Genomic DNA, 23,261 nt, shown 5'->3' with positions numbered 1-23,261 from the left:
GGAAGGCCCTGAGCTGGGCTTTCCAGAAGGAGCCGGGATGACTAAGGCACCTTTCCTTCTAAAGCGCGCCCCAATCTCCAGGAGGCCCTTCCACACGACCCTCCTTGCCCTCCACCCTCCCCACTTCCTTACGGCCTTGAGTGATTCAGGCTGATGCTGTCTCCTCGCAGCTGCGGGAAGGTCAAGGGTCTGTTAGGGCAGCCTCGCCTGAGGTGTTTCCCAGCTGCGGCTTCTGAGGCAGCGCAGGAGGGCTGTATAGCCTCGGCGGGGCGGGGCGGGGCTAAATGCAAGCCCACCTACTACCTCCTGCAAAGCTGAGTGACCTCTTACCTGCCAGAGATGTGAGAACTCGCAGCATCTTCCTGCATTTTTATCCCTCCCCTCTTTCGAAGGGAGGAGGGAGGGAGGGAGGGGGGAAGGAGGATGAGATGCCTGAGTAATGAGGATGGATCTCCATTTTTAGTTTTCCTTCGATCCCAAATCCCATAAAATGGCAGAAAACATTTTCAGAGAGTAAATCAATAGGAAATAGGAAAGATTTTTTTTATCTGCAGGAATAATCTTAAGGAATTCCTGAAAATCAAGAAGCAGCTGGGACCACATCCGTACAGAGATAAATGACCAGATGGAACCACTAATCCCAAACACACACATTCTGAGATCAAAGTCAACAGCAATGGGAGGAGGAGAGGCCTTGAGGTAAATATTGCCATGGTCCCCTGGCCTCCCCTTTGTGTTGAGCCGCGGTGCCCCCAGGCTGAGGCTGGAAGCCTGGCGCTGGAGCTCGCCTTCCACCCCTCAGCAGCACATGCCACTCCTCCACAGTTAGCAGAAGGACACTTCGGTAAGGAGAACATGCAGGAAAACAGGGCTTCTCAATGAGAGGCACCAGATTTACCTGTCAGAGATGCTAATATTCAGGGAAACAGACCTTAGAATATATATATACATACATATATATGTGTGTGTGTGTGTGTGTATAGTTAATATTTTCTGAGGGATTTGGGAGAATTATTGTCAAGGAAAATAGAGGATTTGGAACTTAGTTCTATGCACATAGAAAAAAAGATACGTTACTTTTAGAATAACCATTAAAATATAACGTATTAAAAGATCAAATCTGTTAAGTTGAGGAAAGCAACAAAAGTTAGATGTGTTTGCAGGGACACATCTAACTCAAAACTACATAAAAAGGTTGCAAATCAAAGGATGAAAAAAAGATGTATGAAGCCAGTGCAAACTAGAAGAAAGCAGGTGTAGCAATTTAACATCATATGAAGTAGCATTTAAGTCAAAGACCATTAAGAGGGAAACTGGGAATAATACATATTGATGACATTAAATTTTTTTGTCAAAATAGAAACAAAAACCCTCAGTGATATGCTGAGTCATGTAATGGGCACAGCTGAAAGGCAAATAAATGAGGTGGCCCAGGGGTGAAAAGTATAACTCACCATGAAGACAGTCGACACCTTTAATTTCCTAACCATAGAGCTTTAGGACAGATAAAGCAAAACCTGATAGAAATTGTAGGAAAAATGTACTAATTCAGTCATATTGGGAGACATTCATACATCTCTCAGAAATAAACCAACCATAATAAAAAGAAAAGGATATAGAGAGAAGTGTAAATAGAACATTTAGACATATACAGTTTTGTGCTAGTAAACCTTTTGGGGGGGGTCAAATATACATGGAACAGTCATAAGTTATGTCATCAACCACCAAGAAAATATCAGTACATTTTGAACAGCAGGGAAAAAATACAAGCCATATTCCTTGGCCATTTAGAAGTTAACAAGAAAAAGAGAAAATTTAAGAACTCTATTTGAAAATTCAATAACTACTGAGTTGAAGAAATCAGAATACAAATCATAAACCCTTTATAGGTGAAAGAAAATGGGAGCCCTACATATTAGAACCTGTGGCATATATATGTGGCCAAAGGGGCACTCAGAGTGCCAGGGTAGGGGTGGGGGTCGTGCGAGTTTACACGGGGTGGTCAGGAAAGGACTCCAGAGCAGAAACCTGAGGGAAGTGCAGCAGCTATGTGCTAAATGGGGGAGGAATATTTTAAGTTGAGTGAATAGCGAGTGCAAAAGCCCTGTGGCAGCGACATGCCTGGTATTGTCTAGCAACAGCAAAAAGGCCAGGGTGGCTGAAACAGAGTGGGTAGGAAAAGAGGACTACAGAGGGAATGTTAATAGAAGGAAGTCCAGATCACATACAATATTGCAGTTATAGGATCTTGGCTTTTACTGTGAGTAAGGTTAGAAGTCTCCAGTTTTGACCAGACTTTTGTTTTCAAAATATCACCTCCACTATCATGGCAGAATTGACTTTGGGAAGACCGGAAGCAGGGAGACTTAGGAGGAGGCTACTGTAATAATTTAAACAAGAGATGGATTAGGTACATGAGGCAGATAAGGGTGGTAGTCTTGAAGGATGCCAGGAGTGATAGAGTCTGGAGATATGTTGGCGGTAGAGTTTATAGGACTTGCAGATGAAAGATGTGGGGTTGTGAAACAGAGAGGAGGGTAGCAACCCCCAAGTTTTGGGTCTGAGCAACTGAAAGAAAGCAGTTGCTATTTCCTAAGATGGAGAAGACCCAAGGTAGAGCACGCTTTCAAATGTCATTTTGCTCTGTGAAGTTTCTAAAGCCCTTTAGACACCAGATGGAGATGGAGGGTTGGAATCAGATCTGCAAGTTTAGAGTTCCTGGGAGATCCACCTGGAGATAAATGGAGGGGTCATCAGCAAGCAGATGGTATCTAAGGACAGAAAACTAATGAGATCACCTAGGGAGTGAGTATAGCTAGAGAAAAGATGAGCCCAACGACAAGCCCTGGAGCCCCTCAATATTTAGAAAAAGGCAGGGGTGAAGAAAATAGACAAAGAAAAATGAGAAGGAGTAACCCTTGAGGTAGAAGTAAAATCAAGGGAGAGTAGGTCCTGGAAGCAAGGGAGGAAATTCTTTTGGGAGGAGGAAGTGAGCAACTGTGCCCAATGCCACTGAGAAGGCATTAGAGTCAACATAAATTAACTATAGTACATATGAAATATTACGTAGCAACAGAATAGACAAATGTGCTTGGATATGTAGACATGAAAGGATCTTTAACACATGTTAAATGGAAAACAAAAATAGAACAAGCCTAATAATACAATCAGTGTAGTCTGATCCAATTTTTATTTTAAAAAGATGTATGTGAATAATTTATAAGTACATAGAAAAGAGAAGTACCCACCAAATTTTCAGTGGTGATTACCTTTGGGAAGAGAATTAGAATAGAAGAAAGGATGAAGGGGGGTATCTCATTTTTTTACTCTCTATATTTCTATCTTTAATCTTCAAATATGAGAATGTATCCACATATCACTTTTGGAATTTTAAAAAAATGAAAGATCATGAGGATGATGAGAAAAGCAATCACTTTTAACATCAAATTCTTTCTTTTGCACCAACTCTCTTTTCTGATTAAAATTCATTTCGAAGGAGGGAGGTGAGGAGAAAGAGCATTTTAGACATTTTTGGTAAAAATGTATATTTACCATGAATGTAATGAACCAAAAAAAGGCTATCTTGTAAATTTCTAACCAAGGAAGAAGGTTGTTTGGAGCATGGCAGCTGACTGCAGTAGCTAGACTGACTGGAAGTAGCTCAAATAGTGCTTAGCACATTGTAGACCCTTGCTCTGTGTTGGCTGAATCTGGAGTCTCCTTTTTGTTTGGTGTTTATGAAATATCCCTGCCTGTGTGGAATCCTGAAGTCATATTTCCACTCGATTAAATGTATAGACTTTTTAGAAACTGAAGATGTCTTTGAAGTTTGGAACAATCTCTTCCTTGAATAATTGATGAAACAAGGTCCTCAAAGTTTAGAGGACTTATTCAAAGTCACATACTATATATGCTCTATATGTGACATAGATCTCTATCTATATCTTTCTCTACATGCCTATATATATTTCAGCTTTACTGAGGTATACCTGACAAACTCTGTATCTCTACTGAGCTATCATTTGCTAAGTACTTAGTTCCAAGCACCATGCTAAGTACTTTGCATTCTCATTGAATCTTCACAGCAATCTGTAAGAGAGGAATCATTATCCCCATTTTGTAGAGGAGGGAACTGAAGTTCAAGTTCAGCTACTTAGCTAAGTGGCAGAGCTGAGGTTTGAAACTACGTCTCTGTAACCTGAAGTCTGTGTTCTTAACCGTTGTGCAGCATTTCTGGTCACTGAGAGTGTACTCTGGGCCATGCCCCGGGCAGGATAAAGGAATCAGTAAGACAGATTCTGTCCTGCAGGAGCTCACCATCCAGTAGGAAAGACAGCCATGAAGGCGAGTAAGGCACATGGTTCAGCAAGTGCATGGACAGAGGTGAGTACACGGACAACCCAGAGAAGGACATTTTCGACCCTGATTGGACAAAGGGCTAGGAGCTCTGGGAAGTGTTTCCAAGGAGATGGGGCTTGTGCTGGGTCTTGAACATGGTCAGAACCCAGGTCTCCTGACTCAGCCAGGCGCTTTCTGCTAGAGCACAGAGAAAAGCAAACCCAATACAAAATCCCAAAACCAAACCCCCAAAGCTGCACTACCTCAGTCAGAGAGTAAACACTCAGTAAATGTTATTTGGAATCAAGTCTGAACTAAAAGGAATTTCTGAGGAAGAAAAAACAGTAAGGTTGCCTCAATCCATATGAAACTTTCACTATATGTTTTTTCATTGAACTCCAAAATTCACAGTAGTGCACAGTGGATTACACACAAGTATAATCTATCAGTAATAACACTAACAAACATTGCTTTGCTCTTATTATTCTAAATGCTTTTAACTGTTTATAAAAATGTACCTACCTTCACTTTGGTTCCGACACTGATTCTTGCCTGTTGGCCCATTGCTAGAAAAGTGATTGAAATCTTGTCTTGTTCTAAGATGCGGATTCCAACATAACGGTTCAAAGCCAGAAAGACAGGTTTAAATGAAACGAAGGGTGAGGAAGTGACGGAACTTGACCAATTCCAAGCCCTTACTCTGTTGCCAGCTTGATCTGAACATTGACCGCCCAAGATATTGATGTATACCCTGGGCAGAAAGGAAATTAAAAATCATAAACAGTTACATTATAATTCAACCTTGAATTAGCCTGCTCACTTGCTAACCAAAGGGAATAGCAGTTTATACTAGCCAATAGCATATGAATAGTGGAAAACCTCAGGTAATCTTAGGAGCAATAATACTGTGACCGACTTCTATACTAATTTGAAGTACTGGGTATGGTTTAAGATGTAGTAAACCAAAATGGGTCCAAAGGCTGGAACCGGGATGGTAAAGGGATCTGGAAAATGATGTGCTGGGGAGGATGAAGAGGGAGCACAGAAGGTTTAGTTTGGATAAGAAGAAATACAGGAGAGCAGGCTCTACATGGAAGAGGGGAGAAGACTCGTACTTAGATTTTCCCTGTGTCAAAATGAAGATCAGTGAGTGTAAGTTCTGGGAAAGGCCAAATTGGCCTCAGTACAGAGACCTGTTTCCTAACAGTGCCCAGCAACTGGGGGCCAGGAGTCCTTCTAGGAGGCCTCTCATCAGGGCCAGTGTGGGCAGGAGAGGCTCAGGGATCATCTCTGAGATCACTGTGGTTTAGAAGAGTTTGGTAATGGAGCAGAAGGGGGAACTGAGGCCAGCAGGGCCTCCCCAATCTCTTAGAGTTGTTAATGCCACATTTTACCACATTACCTACAGATGTGGCCCTGCACAATCTGAGATCTAGTGGCTAGTGACTGCCATCCTACTCTATGAGCTCCTTTGCATACCCTCTCACTTTCTTCCATCTGGGGTCACTATCTCTTTCTCGAGGAGAGAGGATAGGTAGAGTTCTGGGTACTTAGCTGGCTTAATTTGATAATAAATTATTTTTTTTTTAAACCAGATGAATTGGCCAGGAGGGCTCCCTAGAGTAAGATAACTCACATAGTATTTTCCCAGCTTTGATGAGTGGCAGTAATCTGATAACAAAAGTACAACTGAGAAATTGAGGTGATTATCTTTGTATCTGGGAGGAGGGAGGTTTAGTTTTATCTTGGTACGTGGGTGAAAATAACATTTGGCTAAAATTATCTAGATAATTTTAATTGTTTATTTGTTTAATTGTTTAATTGTTTATTTAATAAACTTTCTTTGAGTCTATGCCATGTACAGATAAATGTGATGTAGTGGCAAAGGTGCAGGGTGTGCCTTCAAGGGACTTCAGTCCCACAGGGGAGGTGGGCTTGCTACACAAGAAGCAGCGAGAGGGGCTATGAGAGTGTCAAGGAGTCATGTCAGTGGGCCCAGGAGTTCAGTCGGTGGCTGGGAGGTCTTTACTGGTAAAGGGAGAAGTCCTAGAAGCCAGTGAATATCTGGTGACAGTTGATATAGTGCCCCACCAGATGTGATGCAGAGCTGCTACTGAACCCTGAAGGATAAGGAGAAAGTCTCCAATAGACTTGGAGGTAATGGATTGACTACTGCTTTGAACTAAAAGTACAAATATCTCCCTGTGTCCTAACTTTCTCAAGTACTGGCAGAGTGTTCAAATTTCTGTCAATTATTGGCAGAGTGTCTCAAGATAAGATTGTTATACCTGTAAATAAGTTAAAGGGAGAGAATATCTCTTTCTGAAAAGCTTCAAAAGATTAAATTGTATTTGAAGTTAGAACCCAAATTTCACTTTCTCAGACTAAATGAAATAATATGAAATCACAGAGTGTGTAAGTTAGTAGATCGAAGGCATTAGGACCTTCATTTCTCTAGAGATTTTGTTTGTATATTATTGTTAGTTGTGGCTATGGGAAGCCTACTTGTTAGGGATATATCTCAAACAGTAACAACACAGTATGGCAGCTGTCCATTGCGAATTATTTCCATAGATGAAGCCAGGATAACATTATCAGGGCATAGCATCTAGAGAGACTGCCTGGGTTCATATCTCAGATCCCTAGGATGGCCATACAATTTATTTAGAGATGTTTTTCTAATATTAAAATTGTATAGTTTATATTTTCTTTCTGTTTATAGAAAAAATATGATGAGCTTTGTTTTATGTAGTTGCCTGGGATTTTTCCACTAAGCAGCATATGGAATGACATAAATCAAAAATTTATCTGAGTTGAACATTACTATCTAAAGACCACTAATATAAATAAATCTTCTTAAAGCTATTTTTGTCCTTCTAGTTATAAGATGAATAAGATCTGGGGATCTAATGTATAGCATAGTGATTATAGTTAACACTGTATTATAAACTTGAAAGTTGCTAAGAGAGTATATCTTAAATGTTCTCAACACAAAAAAGAAATGGTAATTATGTGACATGTTGCCTGTGTTAGCTAATGCTATAGAGGTAATCATTTTGCACCATATAAGTGTATCAAATCGACACGCTGTACACTTTTAACTTAACACAGTATATGTCAATTATATCTCAATAAAGTCGAAAAAATAAAAGGAAAAATAAAATTTCACAAAACCTGAGAAACAAAATGACAGCAGGAGGAACCTAGAAGCCTACCAGACATTTCCGTTGGGATGATAGCAGGAACTTCGACCCGAAGAATCTAGCACTGCCAGGATTGCAGGGTTAGTGGGCATGTCTTCTTGGACTATGCAAGTGAAGCCATTTATCTCATTGGGCACTCGGATGATGGCTAGGTTTCCAGATGGGTAGCTGAGATCAGATAAGGTCATTTGAGTTATGCTAATGGTCTTTATACTGGGAATAAATTCAATTTATAAGAGAGCCCTTTGAAACTATAAAGCATTCTGAAAATGGGAGGGTTATTACAAAATAATTTCATGCTTTTTATGTGGATCAAAATATATTTATGAGACACAAAAATCCTCAACAAAAATACCAGCAAATGGAATCTAGCAACATATTAAAAGGATTGTGTACCACGACAAAGTGGAGTTTATCCCAGGGATGCAAGGTTGGTTTACCATCTAAAAATAAATTAATGAAACATACTATATTGATAGAATAAAGAGCAAAAAAAGATGATCATCTCAATAGATGCAGAAAAAGCATCTGACAAAATCCAATACCTTTCATGATAAATGATTCAATGAACTAGGAATAGAAGGGAGCCTCCTCAACCTGATAAAGAATGTCTAACAAAACCCCAGAGCTAACATCATACTTAATGATGAAAGACTAGGTGTTTTCCCCCTAAGATCAGGAACTAAACAAAAATGTTCACTCTTTCCACTGCTGTTCAACCTCACGCTGGAGGTTCCAGTCAGGAAAATTTTGTGAAAGAAAAAGAAATGAAGACATTCAGACTGGAAATGGAAGAAGTAAAACTATCTCTATTTGCAGATAACATGCTCTTGTATATAGAAAATCCTAAGGAATCCACAAAATAATGTTAGAACTAACAAAAGAGTTCAGTAGGGTTGTAGGCTAAAAGATCAATGTATAAAAATAAGTTGTATTTCTATACACTAGCAGTGAACATTTTGAAAATGAAATTAAAATAATTCCACTTAACAATAGCATCAAAAAGTATAAAATATACTGAGGATAATTCACTAACTGTTAATATTCAGTCCTATCTCAGCTGATCGGAAGTCCAGAGATGAAGTAAACACAAAATTGATTCTGAATCATTTTGAAAATCAGCCATAGCCTTCAAAGGAGTGAAAACGAATTAAAGCCAGGGCAGGAAATGATAACTAATGATACAAGCTGGGGAAGTTATTTAAAATTTTTTGATATAATTAAAACAAAAAACCTACACTCTTTCTCAAAGGGCCTAGGGAACTAAAACTTCATTACACTTCTATGCCATGAAAGCCATTTTTATGGTTTCTTACTGGGGTTTGACTAAACATTTAGGCAACTGTGACTAAAAATGACTTTCTCCTACAAAATGAGGCCCTTAGTTCGCCAAAAAGTCCTTCTCGTTTCATAGTTTTGTTTTACTTTCCTTGAGATATTAAATGGCCTTTGCGTCAAAATAGCAAATGGTCTGATCATCAGGCAGAAGTTCAAGTGATCAATAACTTGAACACTCAATAACTGAGTGTTGCATAAAATGGATACTGAATTTTTGTATTAAAAATAACATGCTGCTCATGGATGTGTAAACTGGTACACATTTTCTGGGGGGCAAAATCTATTAAACCTTTAAAATGTCCATGATTTCTTACCCAGAATTTCTATCCCTAGGTATTTAATTCAAGGAAGTAAGTGATAAGTGTGCAGCGAAGGATGCACAAAGCTGTTCATGTAGCTGTTGTATAAAACAGCCAAAAATTGTGAAACCACCTTTGATTAGTGATAGGGGATAGATGAAAGGAATTACAGTACATCACTGTGATGGAATGCCATGTGCTTATAAAGATGGTGTTGTTATCTCTATATTTATTGCATATTATATACTCATAACATTTATGAGTATTGTATAATATTATGTAAAGGGCGCAAGTTACAAAATATGAATAACTAGTTGAATTAATTTTTAAAGAATCATATAATTACTCATAGGAAAAAAGTAAGGCAAGATGTATAAAAAGATGTTAACAGCTTTGCTCTGGGTGGTAGGATTTGGTAATAACTATTTTTTTCTTCATATTTTTCAATCTATTTTTTCTTTATCTTTCTTTTTGTGAAGAAATAAAGCTAACGAAAATAAGTTGTTGAAAGAAAGGATACAATATTTGTGTTGTCCCGTCTGGAAATGAAGTCAGAAATTTGCTCCCATGTTTGTAGTGCTTTTCAAAGAGCTCATTTGTCATGATCTATACACCGTAGAAAACAAAAGCACAGTTACATGATGACAACAGACATCCTTTGCTTGCTAGACACTCACACAAACCATTTCTTAACTTAAATTTTTGATCCTAAATCAGCAACAGGGAACAATCCTTAGGAATCATTAAAGATTGTCCCTAACCCCTGCAGATAACCTGATTAAACCTTTCTGGCAGGAATCTGACATTACTTATCTGTTTGAAGAGTGTTTTTTGTTTTTTGTCTTTTTTAAAAAATTAAAAACAATTTTTATTCAATAGAACAAGATAGAAGAGAGTGCTCAGGCTTCAGTCAGAATTATATTTTAAGTAATCGTCATCATCATAACAGCAAACACTTAAAAATAACTTATATGGTAGGTATTTTTTTTAATTGAAGTATCGTTGATGTGCAATGTTATATAAGTTTCAGGCGAACAACATAGTGATTCACAATTTTTAAAGGTTATACTTCATTTATAGTTATTATAAAATATTGGCTATATTCTCTGTGCTGTACAATATATACTTGTAGCTTATCTATTTTTTTTTTTTTTTTTTTTTGCTTATCTATTTTATACATAGCAGTTTGTACCTCTTAAACCCCTACCCCTATCTTGCCCCTCCCCACTTCCCTCTCCCCACTAGAAAATACTAGTTTGTTCTCCATGTCTGTGGGTCTGTTTTCTTTTTTGTTATATTCATTAGTTTGTTTTCTTTTAGATTCTACATATAAATGATATAATGCAGTATTTGTCTTTCTCTGACTTATTTCACTTAGCCAAATACCCTCCATCCATGTTGTTGCAAATGGCAAAATTTCATTCTTTTTTATGGCTGAGTAGTATTCCCATATATATATGTGTGTATGTGTTTTTTATATATATATATATATATATATATATATATATATAAAACACACCCCCCCCCCCACATCTTCTTTATCTATCTGTTGATGGACACTTAGGTTGCTTCCATATCTTGGCTACTGTAAAAAATGCTGCTATGAACATTGGAGTGTGTGTATCTTTTCGAATTAGTGCTTTCATTTTTTTTCAGTTATACACCCAAGAGTGGAATTGCTGGTTCATACAGTAGTTCTATTTTTAGTTTTTTAGGAACCTCCATACTGTTTTCTACAGTGGCTACACCAATGTACATTCCCACTAACGGTGCACAAGTGTTCCCTTTTCTCCACATCCTTGTCAACATTTGTTATTTGTGTTCTTTTGGATGACAGCCATTCTGACAGGTGTGAGGTGATATCTCATTGTGGTTTTAATTTGCATTTCCCTGATGATTAATGATGTTGGCCATCTGTATGTCTTCTTTAAAAGAATGCCTATTCAGGTCTTATGCCAATTTTTCAATCAGGTTTATTTTTTATTTATCTGCTTTTACTTTATATGCATATTGTTATAAAAACAAAAGAAGATTAAAAAAAAAAAACACCCAGCCCTAGCACAGTGGAGATATTCTGTGTCCTGGTTGTAGTGGTGATTACATAACTGTCAAAATTAATGGAGCTGTACATATAAGAAGGTGAGTTTTACAATAAATTATACTTCAATAAACTGACTTTACACTCCAGTGTAAGCTGCAGCATCTGGTGTCTTTTCAAGGTTGCTCTTGAAGTTCATTTGAGAAAAACACTAGTGGAATATGGGAAGATGAAGAAAGAAATACAAAAGATATTGCTTGTTGTACCTGTAAGCTTAACTATTTTACTTTCTATGTAATACTCAATAGGGGAATGAATTTGTAGCCAACAATATTTTATTTTTTATAGACATGTCTTTTTAAAAAAATTAACTTATTTTGGCTGCATTGGGTCTTCATTGCTGCGGGTGGGCTTTCTCTAGTTGCGGCGAGCGGGGGTTACTCTTTGTTGCAGTGCGCGGGCTTCTCATTGCAGTGGCTTCTCTTGTTGCGGAGCACGGGCTCTAGGCACGTGGGCTTCAGTAGTTGTGGCTCGCGGACTCTAGAGCGCAGGTTTAGTAGTTGTGGCGCACAGGCTTAGTTGCTCCGTGGCATGTGGGATCTTCCCGGACCAGGGCTTGAACCCGTGTCCCCAGCATTGGCAGGCGGATTCTTAACCAGTGTGCCACCAGGGAAGCCCCCAACAATGTTTTAAAATGAACTAAAGCTTCAGTTGAATTCTGTTTCTTCCTAATCTTGAATTGTAATAAAATGCATACAAGAATTCCTAGGGCTAAACAATGAAACAATCTAAATTTTCATGTAAATGTTGCCATTTATTTTGAAAGATAATACACTTTTCACTTTTATGAAATATAAAATAGATTCAGATAAGCACTAAAATATGCTATTTTGTTAATGAGCAATTATAATGTGAACACCCATGTTATCACCATCTGGGTCAAGATATAGAACAATGCTGATACTCTGGAAGTTCCCTCTGTGCTACCCCAAAGTCAGTGTTCTGTAATCTCTAAACAATATAGTTTAACTTTTCCCGTTTTGAATTTTACATAAATGGAATCGAACATTATGAATTTTTAATACTTTGTTTCTTTTAGTCAACATTATGTTTGTAAGATTCATACACGTCCCAGTGTGTAGTTGTAGTCCAATTACTTCCATTTGTGTGTAGGATTGTATCGTATGACTTCATCATTATTTACTTATCCATTCTATTGTTAATGGATATCTCAGTTGTTCCCAGTTTTTGGCTTATAAACAATGATACTCTGAACCGTCTTTTGCATGTATGCTGGTACCCAGTTACTCTCAGATCTTATACCCAGAGGTAGAATTGCTGAACCCCAAGATATGCCTGTCTCCCACTTTACAAGGTACTGCCAAAATGATTTTCAAGTTGTACCAATTTGCATTCACACTAGAGGCAAATAATAGGGACTGTTACTCTATATCCTTTCCAACACTCAGTAGTATCAGACTTCACAATTTTTCTTTTTTGCCAATATTATACGTATGTACTGATCTCTAATTGTGGTTTCAATTTTCCTCTCCCAGGTTACTAATGAGGTTGAACACCTTTTCATATGTTTATTGATTATTTGAATTTTCTCCTTGGAGAAGTGGTCAAGTTTTTTAAGTTCATTTTTCTATTAGGTAGACTTTTTTTTTCATGTGGATTTATAGAAGTTCTTTATACATTTAGGATAAAAGCCCTTTGTATATCCTATGTGCTGCAAAATATCTCCCTTGGCTTGTCTTCCAAATTTTAATTTTTTAAAATATTTTATTTATTTATTTGGTTGCACCAGGTCTTAGTTGCAGCAGGTGGGCTCCTTAGTTCTGGCTCACCTGCTCCTTAGTTGCAGCTCACTGGCTCCTTAGTTGTGGCATGCAAACTCTTAGTTGTGGTGTGCATGTGGGATCTAGTTCCCTGACCTGGGATCGAATCCAGGCCCCGTGCATTGGAAGCGCAGAGTCTTAACCACTGCGCCACCAGGGAAGTCCCCCAAATTTTAAGTTTAATTTATCAACTACTTTATGGATACTGCTTTTTTTAAATTGGTTAGTAAATCTTTCCCTAACCTTAAGTAATAAAGCTAGTCTCCTATTAAAAAAAAAAATCATTGTAGTTTTGCATTTCACATTTAGGTCTTTAATCCACTGGAACTGATTTTTATATGATGTGAGGTATGATTCCAATTTCATTAAAAAATATGGATATCCAATTGTCCCAGCAGTATGTATTGGAAAGATTTTCCTTTCTCCATTACTGTGCAGTGCCACTGCTGGCATAGATCAGAAGTCTGTGTGTGCATAAATCCGATTCTGAACTATTCTGTATCATAGATTTATTTGTTTATCCTGCCCCAACACTACACTGTCTTAATTACTATATTTTGTAATAGATCTCAGTATCTGATAGAGCGTGTTCCCCTCCCTCCCAGGCTTCTTCTTCAAGAAAGTCTTGGCTCTTCTAGGTTCTTTATATTTCCATGTAAATCTTAGCATCAACTTGTCAAGACCTTCCTTCCCCCTGCACACGCAAATATACAACCTTGTTAGAATTTGAATTACAGTTGCATTGGATCTATAGATCAATTTGGGAAGAATGTCATATTAAAATACTCTTCCAATCCATGAATATTAGGTCAAATTTGTTAAACGGGTTGTTCAAATATTCTATCGTACTACTGCTTTTTTTTTTTTTTTTTGGTCTAATAGTCCTCTCAATTATTGAGAGAAGCAGGCTAAAGTATCCCATTATGATTATGGATTAAAATTTTTTCCCTTTTACTTCCGTGAAATTTTGCTTTATATTTTTTGAGGCTATGTTAATAGGGGAAACATATTTTGTAACATTATACCTTCCTGGTGGATTAAAACTTCTGTCACTGTGAAGTGGTCCTCTATCTCACTGATGCTCTTTAATATTTTCATGATACGTCATTTTTGTTTATTTATATTTAATCTTTTTGTATCCTTTTATTTTATTTTTTATTTATTTTATTTTACTTTTGGCTGTGCTGGGTCTTTGTTGCTGCTCACAGGCTTTCTCTAGTTGCAGCGAGCGGGGGCTACTCTTCGTTGCGGTGTGTGGGCTTCTCATTGCAGCGGCTTCTCTTGTGGAGCACGGGCTTTAGGCGCACAGGCTTCAGTAGTTGCAGCACACGGGCTCAGTAGTTGTGCCTCGTGGGCTCTAGAGTGCAGGCTCAGTAATTGTGGTGCATGGGCTTAGTTGCTCCACGGCATGTGGGATCTTCCCAGACCAGGGATCAAACCTGTGTTCCCTGTGCTGGCAGGTGGATTCTCAACCACTGCGCCACCAGGGAAGCCCCTATCCTTATATTTTAGATATAGTCTCTTGTAGTAATCAGTTTATGGTTGGAATTTTTCCTTAAAAAAGTTGTCAGGCAGTCTTTGTTTATTAACTGAAGCATTTACTCTATTCACATATAACTACTGACATTCCTTGACGTGTTCTATTTGTCCTCTGTTATGTGTTTTTCTTTTCCCTTATCCTTTCTTATCTTTTGGGGGGCATTTAAAGTGAATTATTCTAATTTTTTTGCTCTGCCTCTGATAGCTTGGAAGTTATACTCTCTACTTGTTATTTTTCTGGCTACCCCAGAAATTTCAGCAAGCAAAGTTAATTTATCAAAGTCTGAGTTTAGACTATGTTTGCCCTTCTCCCAAACCAAGGACTTTTATAACACTATAATTGCGTTTAGCTTTCTTGCCAAATCATGTACTATTTTTTCAAGTATTTTTACTCTATACCGTTTCTTGAAAGTCCTTGAGCCATTATTATTATTATTGTTTTATCAGTCAACTTTTAGTTTTATACATATATCCCATGAACAGTTTTCTTTGCTCTTCATCTTTCTTGAATCTCATACTATCCAACTACACAAAGTACATTCTTTAGAATTCCTTTTAGTCAGAGGCTACTAGTGACAAACTCTGTTTTGCCAGACCATGTCTTTTGGGGGCATATTTTAATGAAAGATAGTTTAACTGGGTATAGGCTGCTAGACTGTTATTTTCTTTCAGCACACAGAAGACATTATACTGGCTTCCATTGTTGCTGTTGGGAGGTTATCTGATTTCTAACTGTTCTCTTTTAAAGGTAAACAGACTTCTTTTTCTCTGCTAATCTTTAGATTTTCTTTTTGTCTTTGTGCAGTTTCACTGTACTGTGTCTAGGATTTATTTTTATTTTACTTTATTTTATTTTTTTAATTCATCCTGCTTGGGATTCTTAAATCTGTGAATAGGTCTCTTTTATCAGTTTTGGAAAATTATCATCCATTCTCTCTTCAAATACTGCCTCTGCCTGATTATCTTTTTCCTCTCCTTCTGGGATTCTGAACAAATACATTTTAGACCCTTCATTCTATTTTCATATTATACACACTTTTGTGTATTCCTTACCTTTTTTTGCCCCCATGTAAATTTTGATAGTTTTCTTTTAACCTTTCTTTCAGGTCATTAGTTCTTTCTTTAGTTGGGTCTAACCTGCATTTAACTCTCATCTTTTAAGTTTTTAATTTCAGTTTTTGTATTTTTCATTTCTAAAGTTCATTTTTTTCTTTTCAATTGTATGTCCCTTTATAGTTTTCTGTTCCCTCCATATATCTTCAAGCTGATCTTTTGTTTTCATAAACATAGTTAGATTACTTCAGTTTTCGAAGTCTTTGTAGATCTTCTCTTATTGATACTAATTCTCTGAGTTTTCATTTGTGGTGTTGAGTTTCCTTGTGTTCTTAATTATTTTTCACTGTGTGCTGGTAATTGAACTTGAAAGATAATTTGTAGGAGTGATTTCAGGGCTAGATAAGCGACCTTCCTTCAGACAGGATTTGGATTTGATTCTGTCAGAACCTCAGTTCACTGCCATGCCTTAAATTCTATATCACCCAGGAGAAACAAAACTGGTCTCAGGAGTTTAATTTCTAGGGATCTATTCTGGGGAACTATATTTAGTATAGTGTAAATTTATACACAAAGATATTGAAAGCAATGGTTAAACTATATGAAAAGGCACATAGATATTAAAATGATGTTAATGTAAGCTATGTAATATCATGGAAAAATTGTTGATAATTAAGTTAAAAGGATAAAAATTACATGTGTAATATAATTAGAAGTGTTTTAACAGAAACCTATGCTTAAAAACTGTAGAACAGTGCTGTCTAATAGAACTTGTAGTGACCATAAAAATTTTCTATATCTGCCCTGCAATATGGTTGCCTTTAGTCACACACAGCTATTTAACACTTGAAATGTGGCTAGCATGACTGAAGAATTACATTTTATTTACTTATTTAATTTAAATTATTTTAAATGAGTTATTTAATTTTAATTATTTTAAATTTGGATAGCCATGTGGAGAATTTGTTACCATATTGGGCAGTGCAGATCTAGATAATATTGAAATATTAATAATGATTTGGGGGATGTGGGTGAGACTTCTGATGATTTTCTCCCATTCTTTTTAGTTTTCTAAAGGGTTCCAAATGTTCCTTACTATACACTGATCACATTTTAAAGTAAAAAAGCTTTAACCAAAATACCCCCTCATAAAACATATGTAAAGCATTGTTATAAAGTCTAGTATAAGTTAAAAGGCCAAGTCCATACCAATTCTTTTTGACAAATAGTTAAATGTGTCATGTAGCCACGCTGCCATATTCATCATGACAGCTTTTATAATTTTAGGTAAAACTGATTTTTAAAGAGTAGCAAATAAAAAAAAATTACAAGCTAATTACCTTTCCACATGCTATCCTAGAATCACAACAAACAATGGATATATTTCTTTCGTCTAGTTGATAATCAGTTAGTTCTTCCTTAGCTGACTCTACTTCTGGAATATCCATGGAAAGTTGATAAGAAATTGTTTTAAACTGCTTTGCATCTAATGGGAAAAGAATCACATGAAATACATATACGATGTTTAAAACTTTCCAAAACCTCTCTTCTAAAATGAAATTGCAAACTCTGTTACGGATGCATTGATTCATTGGACATTTTTTTAATGGAAGAAAAATGAGGACCTCCTTCTTTTGTTTAAAAAAATGAGAAATTCTCATTTGGTTGAAAGAAAAATAATGATGATTTTCATTACGTGGAATTTTCTGGCCTTAGGTTTAGTAGAAAACAGTTGAATACCAAGGAATTTTATACTGGGGGTTTCGTTGAAAAAAAAAAATCTTCTCTAAGTATCTTTTCAATGGCTCTGAGTCACAGAGGAGGAGCCTGATGCTCAGAAATATTAAATAATTTATCCCCAATTGGGCAGCCTATGAGGAGAAAAGCAAGGACATAAATCCAGAACTTCTGATTCTAAAATCGGTGCCCCTTCAGTCGTACCAGTACTACAGCTATACTGGCCAGCTGACCGATGGGGCCTGCCTATAAGAAAGGAATCTGATTTGTTTTTGACAGATTTTCCATATCCTAGCTTGAAACAAAATGGAATGTATGTTTGATAAAATGAGAGACAATGAACTCAAAAGCTCTTTCTAGCTATCTATAAAGTGCTCTATAGATGTTGCTAATTTATTTCAATCAATAACAACAGTGAGCTGAAGACTAAAAGCTTCAAAAGCCAGATGACGGAAAAGCGGGATTTTCTGAGCCATTTTGACTGATGTATTGACCAAAATGAAAAATTTAAATGTTATTTTTAGAATATGTCAATTTTTGCTCTTGGTCAAACATGTGAGCTTTCTGATCTATAACATCAGTGTTAAGGAACTTACCTTCTTCAGAGAAAGTAGTCTGTTCTTTTGTAAACATTGCATAGTGTTGGGCCATTCGTCGCTCCAGTTTTCTACAAAATCAAAAGATGATGCATAAGTCTGAAATATGTTGGAAGTTTAAAACAGTATACTATAAATTTTTACTGTTTAAACGCTATTCCTTGTTATTTTTATCTGTTACTACTTGTGAATCAAGTCATTTAATCAGTGTGCGTGTGTTTCTACTATATTTAGTGGACAGATTTCTCCAATATAGGAATTCCGAATTGCCCTGAGAATTTGGGATTGGCAAATTTCTACTCTAAGTCAGTGAGTTCACTGAGTTTCTGAAATCTTCTGACTCTTACAGTGTCCACCAGGAATTGCAATAGGTTTGCTTTGGCCAATTTTTGTTTCTTCACTGGGAATGCATCTTCAAAATTATCTATTTTGAGAAAATGAGGTTCATTTTACAAAAAACTAACTAAGTGGGCCTATCTGAGTTTCAATATCAAAGGCTCACTGTTACCTCCGCAAAGCTTTTTCCTTTGCTTTGAGTCTGTCGACTTCACTGCCGTGGGCGGCATGAGGGTCAATACAGATTAATTCAGCTTTAGAGCTTTGGATTTTTTGTTTTCCCTCATAGATGTAGTCAATCAGGTTTTGGAAATAACTACAACAGGAGGTCTGAAAAACAGAGTTCATTTTCATCTCATCAGTCCTAGATGATAATTACAGGAGGGAAAAAAACCCAAAAAATGTTAATGGGGTTTTGGATAACAATCTATCATAACATTTTTTTGGTAACAGTTTTATTGAGATATAATTCACATATCATACAGTTCACCCATTTAAAGTGTACAAGTCAATGGTTTTTAGTGTTGGGTTGGCCAAAACATTCGCTCAGGTTTTTCCATAACATTGTAGGAAAAACCCGAACGAACTTTTTGGCCAATCCAATATAGTCACAGAATTTTGCAACCATCACAACAATCAATTTTAGAAACTGAAACCTGTACCCATTAACAGTTACTCCTTATTCTCCTCTCGTCTCAGCCCCTGGCAGCCACTAATCTATTTGCTGTCTTTATAGATTTGCATACAACATGTGGTACTTTGTGACTTGCTTCTTTCACATAGCAAATATTTTCATTTATGTCATAGCATGTATAAGTACTTCATTCCTTTTTATGGCTGCATAATATTTCATTGTATGGATACCCCACATTTATTTACCCTTTCATCTGTTGCTAAATGTCTGGGTTATTTTCACTTTTTGGCTGTTATGAATCATGCTGCTGTGAACATTTGTATACACGTTTCTGGGTGGACATATGGTGTTAATTTTCTTGGGTATATACTTAGGAATGGAATTGTGTGTTGGGTTATATGGCATCTGTATGTTTTAACTTTTTGAGGGATTGCCCGACTGTTTTCCAAAGCGGCTGCATCGTTTTATATTCCCCTTCAGCAGTGTATGAGGGTTCCAGTGTCTCTACATCCTTGTTATTATCTGTCTTTTGGATTATAGCCATCCTAGTGGGTGTGAAATTGTATCCCATTGTGATTATGATTTGCGTTGCCCTGACGGCTAACATGTAACTCTCTTAAGAATGGCAATGCAGGGAATCCTCTGGCAGTGCAGTGGTTAGGATTCTGGGCTTTCACTGCCAGGGTCCCAGGTTCGATCCCTGGTGAGGGAACTACGATCCCACAAGCCACGCAGTGCAGCCAAAAAAAAAAAAAGAAAGAAAAAGAAAGGCAATGCATTGGAAAGATGCAGAAGAAAATACTACTTATGCTTAAATTAGTGTCTAAAAGTAACACTATTTCCTCTGTGAACCTGCTTTAGAACTTACCTGTTCTACTAGTTCAGAGCTATTGTAGTCACAGGAAAGATCCACATTGGAGAGAAATGGTCTTAGATCGCTCCCACAGAACTCACACGTGGGCGATACCTCCTCCTCTTCTCTCTTCAGAGAGGAGAAAAAAAAATGAAGACATGCCCACAAGGAGGCCCAGAGCCTCTCAGAGCAGGCGGAGCCAGAGCCCTGGACAGGGCCAGCGAATGTCCAGTCAGACAACAGGTTGATGAGGGATGTACAAACCTGCTTGAGAACTCCTGTCAGACAACATGAGGGCTCCCAGCGATGGTTCGTAGGGAACTTTCAGGGGTCTGAGATCCTATATCAGAAGGCACGAAGCCAGCAGGATCTGTGTATTCCAGAAATGAGACATCATTTCTATTCAAGGGCTCTTAAGGGCTGGGGAGGCTGAAGTGGTGTTTTGGAGGCCTCTGTCTGGTGCAGTTCGTTGGGGTGCAGCTGAGCCCATCGGGAACTCTGTGGGTCCTTGGGATGCCTCCTCAGTGTAAGAAGAAAGTTGCAGAAATGATTTTACTGTTGACATCAGTGTCCCTTGTCGAGCAGGGGGAGGTACAGTGTGTGACTAGATGCGGGACACAAAGGATAACACATATTTGATTTTGTGTAAATGGTCTAAGGTGTTTAAATACCATAAACTCTTTCAAGACGTGTCGGCTAAGGGCTTCCCTGGTGGCGCAGTGGTTGAGAGTCCGCCTGCCGATGCAGGGGACACGGGTTTGTGCCCCGGTCCGGGAAGATCCCACATGCCGCGGAGAGGCTGGGCCCGTGAGCCATGGCCACTGGGCCTGCGCGTCCGGAGCCTGTGCTCCGCAACGGGAGAGGCCACAGCAGTGAGAGGCCCGCGTACCGCAAAGATAAATAAATAAATAAAAATTAAAAAAGAAGTGTCAGCTAAGAAAAAGTCTTGACATTACTATGTGGGCCACTGTTTACAATGGTCAACTTTCTAAAATAAATTAGAGTCCTTTCTCAAGGGAAGCCCCAGTTGGGGCACCACATTCTCCTGTCTGTGCTGTGAAGGTAATCCAGGAGGGGAGGGGAGGCTAGGGAACGCAAGAGGAGGCTGGGAGTTACGGGCGCAGGTGACTCAGTGAGGGGTGGATGCACTATGGCCCTCTTAGTGATCTGAGGTCATGGCTGTGACTACAGAGCCTCCTGGCAGGTGAGCAGCCAAGCCTCAGCACAGGCCTCCAGGAAAAGACCCAGATCATGACTTGCATGTCATGAAACCACCAGGGCACCTGTAGTTGCCATGGAAACCATTCTCCGAGCCTGGCAAAATGACCGCCATGGGGCCAAAGGGTGACTGAGATGGCCGGTGCAGCCAGGGACCGTAGAGTACAGTCCAGTATAATTAGGACATGGAAAGTACCCGATAATAAGCACTGCACATCGCTGAAAGCAGAACACTCAGGGAGGAAAGCCTTGTAAGAGAGAGATGGTGGTGACGAATCCAGGACAGCTACCAAATGATGGAATGGGCAGGAAGAGCTTGGCAACGCCAGGCCAGCTACAGACTGTGCTGCCAGCATCTCGGTAGTGAACTCCTCTGCCCATGGCCCCTTCACCCCTTCACTCCTTCACCTGGGGGCAAAGTAAGTAAAGATGCTTCAAAAGACATGAGTGGGGTTGGAATTTCCACCTCAAGAGGGTGTGGCTGAAGAGGAGAGCTGGCCAACCAGCTGCTGCTGCCCCTGAACTAGACCAGTGTCCAGGCCCATCTCAGAAGACCTGAAAGGTTGGCCCAGGGATGCAGGGGGAGCCAGCCCTGTCCAGGGGCCGGTGTAGGGACAGCTCTGTGGAAGGAAGTCCCCAAGGCCTTCCTCATGTTCAGGTGCATCTCTGGGTGTCAGGGGAAGAGAGCTCAAGAAACTTCCTGGATACAAGCCTTTGTGCTTCAGAAAAAGGAAGGTGCTATGTTTGAAGAAAGAATTTCAGCCTGAAGAGTCTATAAGGTGACCATAAAATTTAGAAACCTGGGCAAATATAAACAGTAAATGTTGACTCATATTACGTTACGTGATGTATTTAATGTATTACCATGCATTAGAATCGCATAGTTCAACGTGCTGCACAGAATGACAGTGAACACCAACCACATTGGTGCATCCACACGGCATTCCCGTCAACTCCTGCACACACATCTGTGCCGTCCTGCCTCACATGATTGGTATCTCTGATTTCAGTGAATAAGCCTGTACCTTTAGTGTACCCCAAAAGAAGTAATCAAGGAGGTTCCAGTCTGGGGAGTGTGCAGCTCTCTCTACATGGCCATGCCCTGCAAGTTCGGAAATAATCATACCACCGGTCAGTCCCTTACCTCTGTGGCAAGGCAGGGTGGTTTGTATCCTGTTGGAATTACTAAGGTGACCTCTCCCTTGCCCATTGAATGCAGACATTAATTGGTCATTTAATGTGATCAAATACAGCTAACGTTCACCTGTGCTGCCTGGCTTTATGACCACTGTTACAGGTTGAGTTGTGCTCCCCCAAAGGCTCTGTTGAATTTCTAACCCCTGGTACCTGTGAATGTGGCCTGACTTAGAAACGGGGTCTCTGTAGATATAATCAAGTTAAGATGAGGTCATTAGCGTGGGCGCTAATCCAATATGACTGGTGTCCTTGGAGAAGAGGGACATTTGGACAGAGACACACAGAGTGTGCTGGGACAACCAAGGCAGAGATTGGAGTGATGCAGCCGAAAGCCAAGGATTGATGGCCACCACCAGAAGCTCAGAAGAGGCAAGGAGGGACTCTCCCCTCCAGGTTAGACTTGCTGACACCTTGATTTTGGACTTCCAGCCTTCAGAACTGTGAAACAATACTTTTCTGTCGCTGTAAGCCACCTAGTTTCTGGTATTTTGTTCCAGCAGCCCTAGGAAACGAATAGAGCCACCCTAAGTGCTAGTCCAAGTAAATGAGCTCCTTGCCTTTTTTTTGTAAAAGTATGTTCACTGTCTTTTGTGCAGATCATCATGGGGCTTTTTATACCATTTATTACAGTAAAAGCAAAAAGAAATATAAATGAAAATTACCTTGAACTTAATGCCTAAATTGGAACTCTCTTGTTTGAATTTGAGAATAGATGGTGGTCCGATGCTGGGTATTGTTCTCAGAGAGGGCTCAAAAAGTGTTATGAAGTCTTCCTTAAACTAAATTTTAAAAAGAGGGAGAAAGAAAAAAATTGAAGATTGAATAAGTGATTTTTACCATGAGCTCAGTGTACTAGTTGGACTGATAAACATTTCTTACCTCCAGCTCACATAAAATATTTAGTTTTGGCTCTTCTGGGTTAATTACCCATTTTGCTGAAGACAAAAAGACAGATTTAGAAGGAATGTTTGAAAACTTTGTGCAGTGTATTCCATTTTCTCTAGTTTGAAGATCCTAGCCCATGACACACACTCACTCACA

General features: G+C 38.6%; 1 protein-coding gene across 1 annotated transcript in view; it reads right to left on the bottom strand.

Annotated features, from left to right (window-relative positions):
- The window catches only part of ERICH6 (glutamate rich 6), a 34,012-nt gene that overhangs the window by 1,411 nt on the left and 9,340 nt on the right, over positions 1 to 23,261 (bottom strand). Inside the window, exons 5-13 of the mRNA XM_027092831.1 lie at positions 23,100 to 23,155; positions 22,883 to 22,999; positions 19,821 to 19,934; positions 18,491 to 18,648; positions 17,983 to 18,053; positions 16,990 to 17,135; positions 9,699 to 9,784; positions 7,554 to 7,709; positions 4,861 to 5,089 (exon numbers count right to left, since the gene is read on the bottom strand). Coding sequence (XP_026948632.1) covers positions 4,861 to 5,089; positions 7,554 to 7,709; positions 9,699 to 9,784; positions 16,990 to 17,135; positions 17,983 to 18,053; positions 18,491 to 18,648; positions 19,821 to 19,934; positions 22,883 to 22,999; positions 23,100 to 23,155 — 1,133 coding nt within the window. The remainder of the gene's footprint in view (positions 1 to 4,860; positions 5,090 to 7,553; positions 7,710 to 9,698; positions 9,785 to 16,989; positions 17,136 to 17,982; positions 18,054 to 18,490; positions 18,649 to 19,820; positions 19,935 to 22,882; positions 23,000 to 23,099; positions 23,156 to 23,261) is intronic.

The sequence above is a fragment of the Aethalodelphis obliquidens genome, unplaced genomic scaffold, assembly GCF_003676395.1.
Source record: "Aethalodelphis obliquidens isolate GAN/ISIS:26980383/991018 unplaced genomic scaffold, ASM367639v1 scaffold81, whole genome shotgun sequence".
In the NCBI taxonomy this organism is placed as follows: domain Eukaryota; kingdom Metazoa; phylum Chordata; class Mammalia; order Artiodactyla; family Delphinidae; genus Aethalodelphis; species Aethalodelphis obliquidens.
Note: the sequence above shows the minus strand (reverse complement) of the source record. Positions and strands in the feature narration are given on the sequence as shown.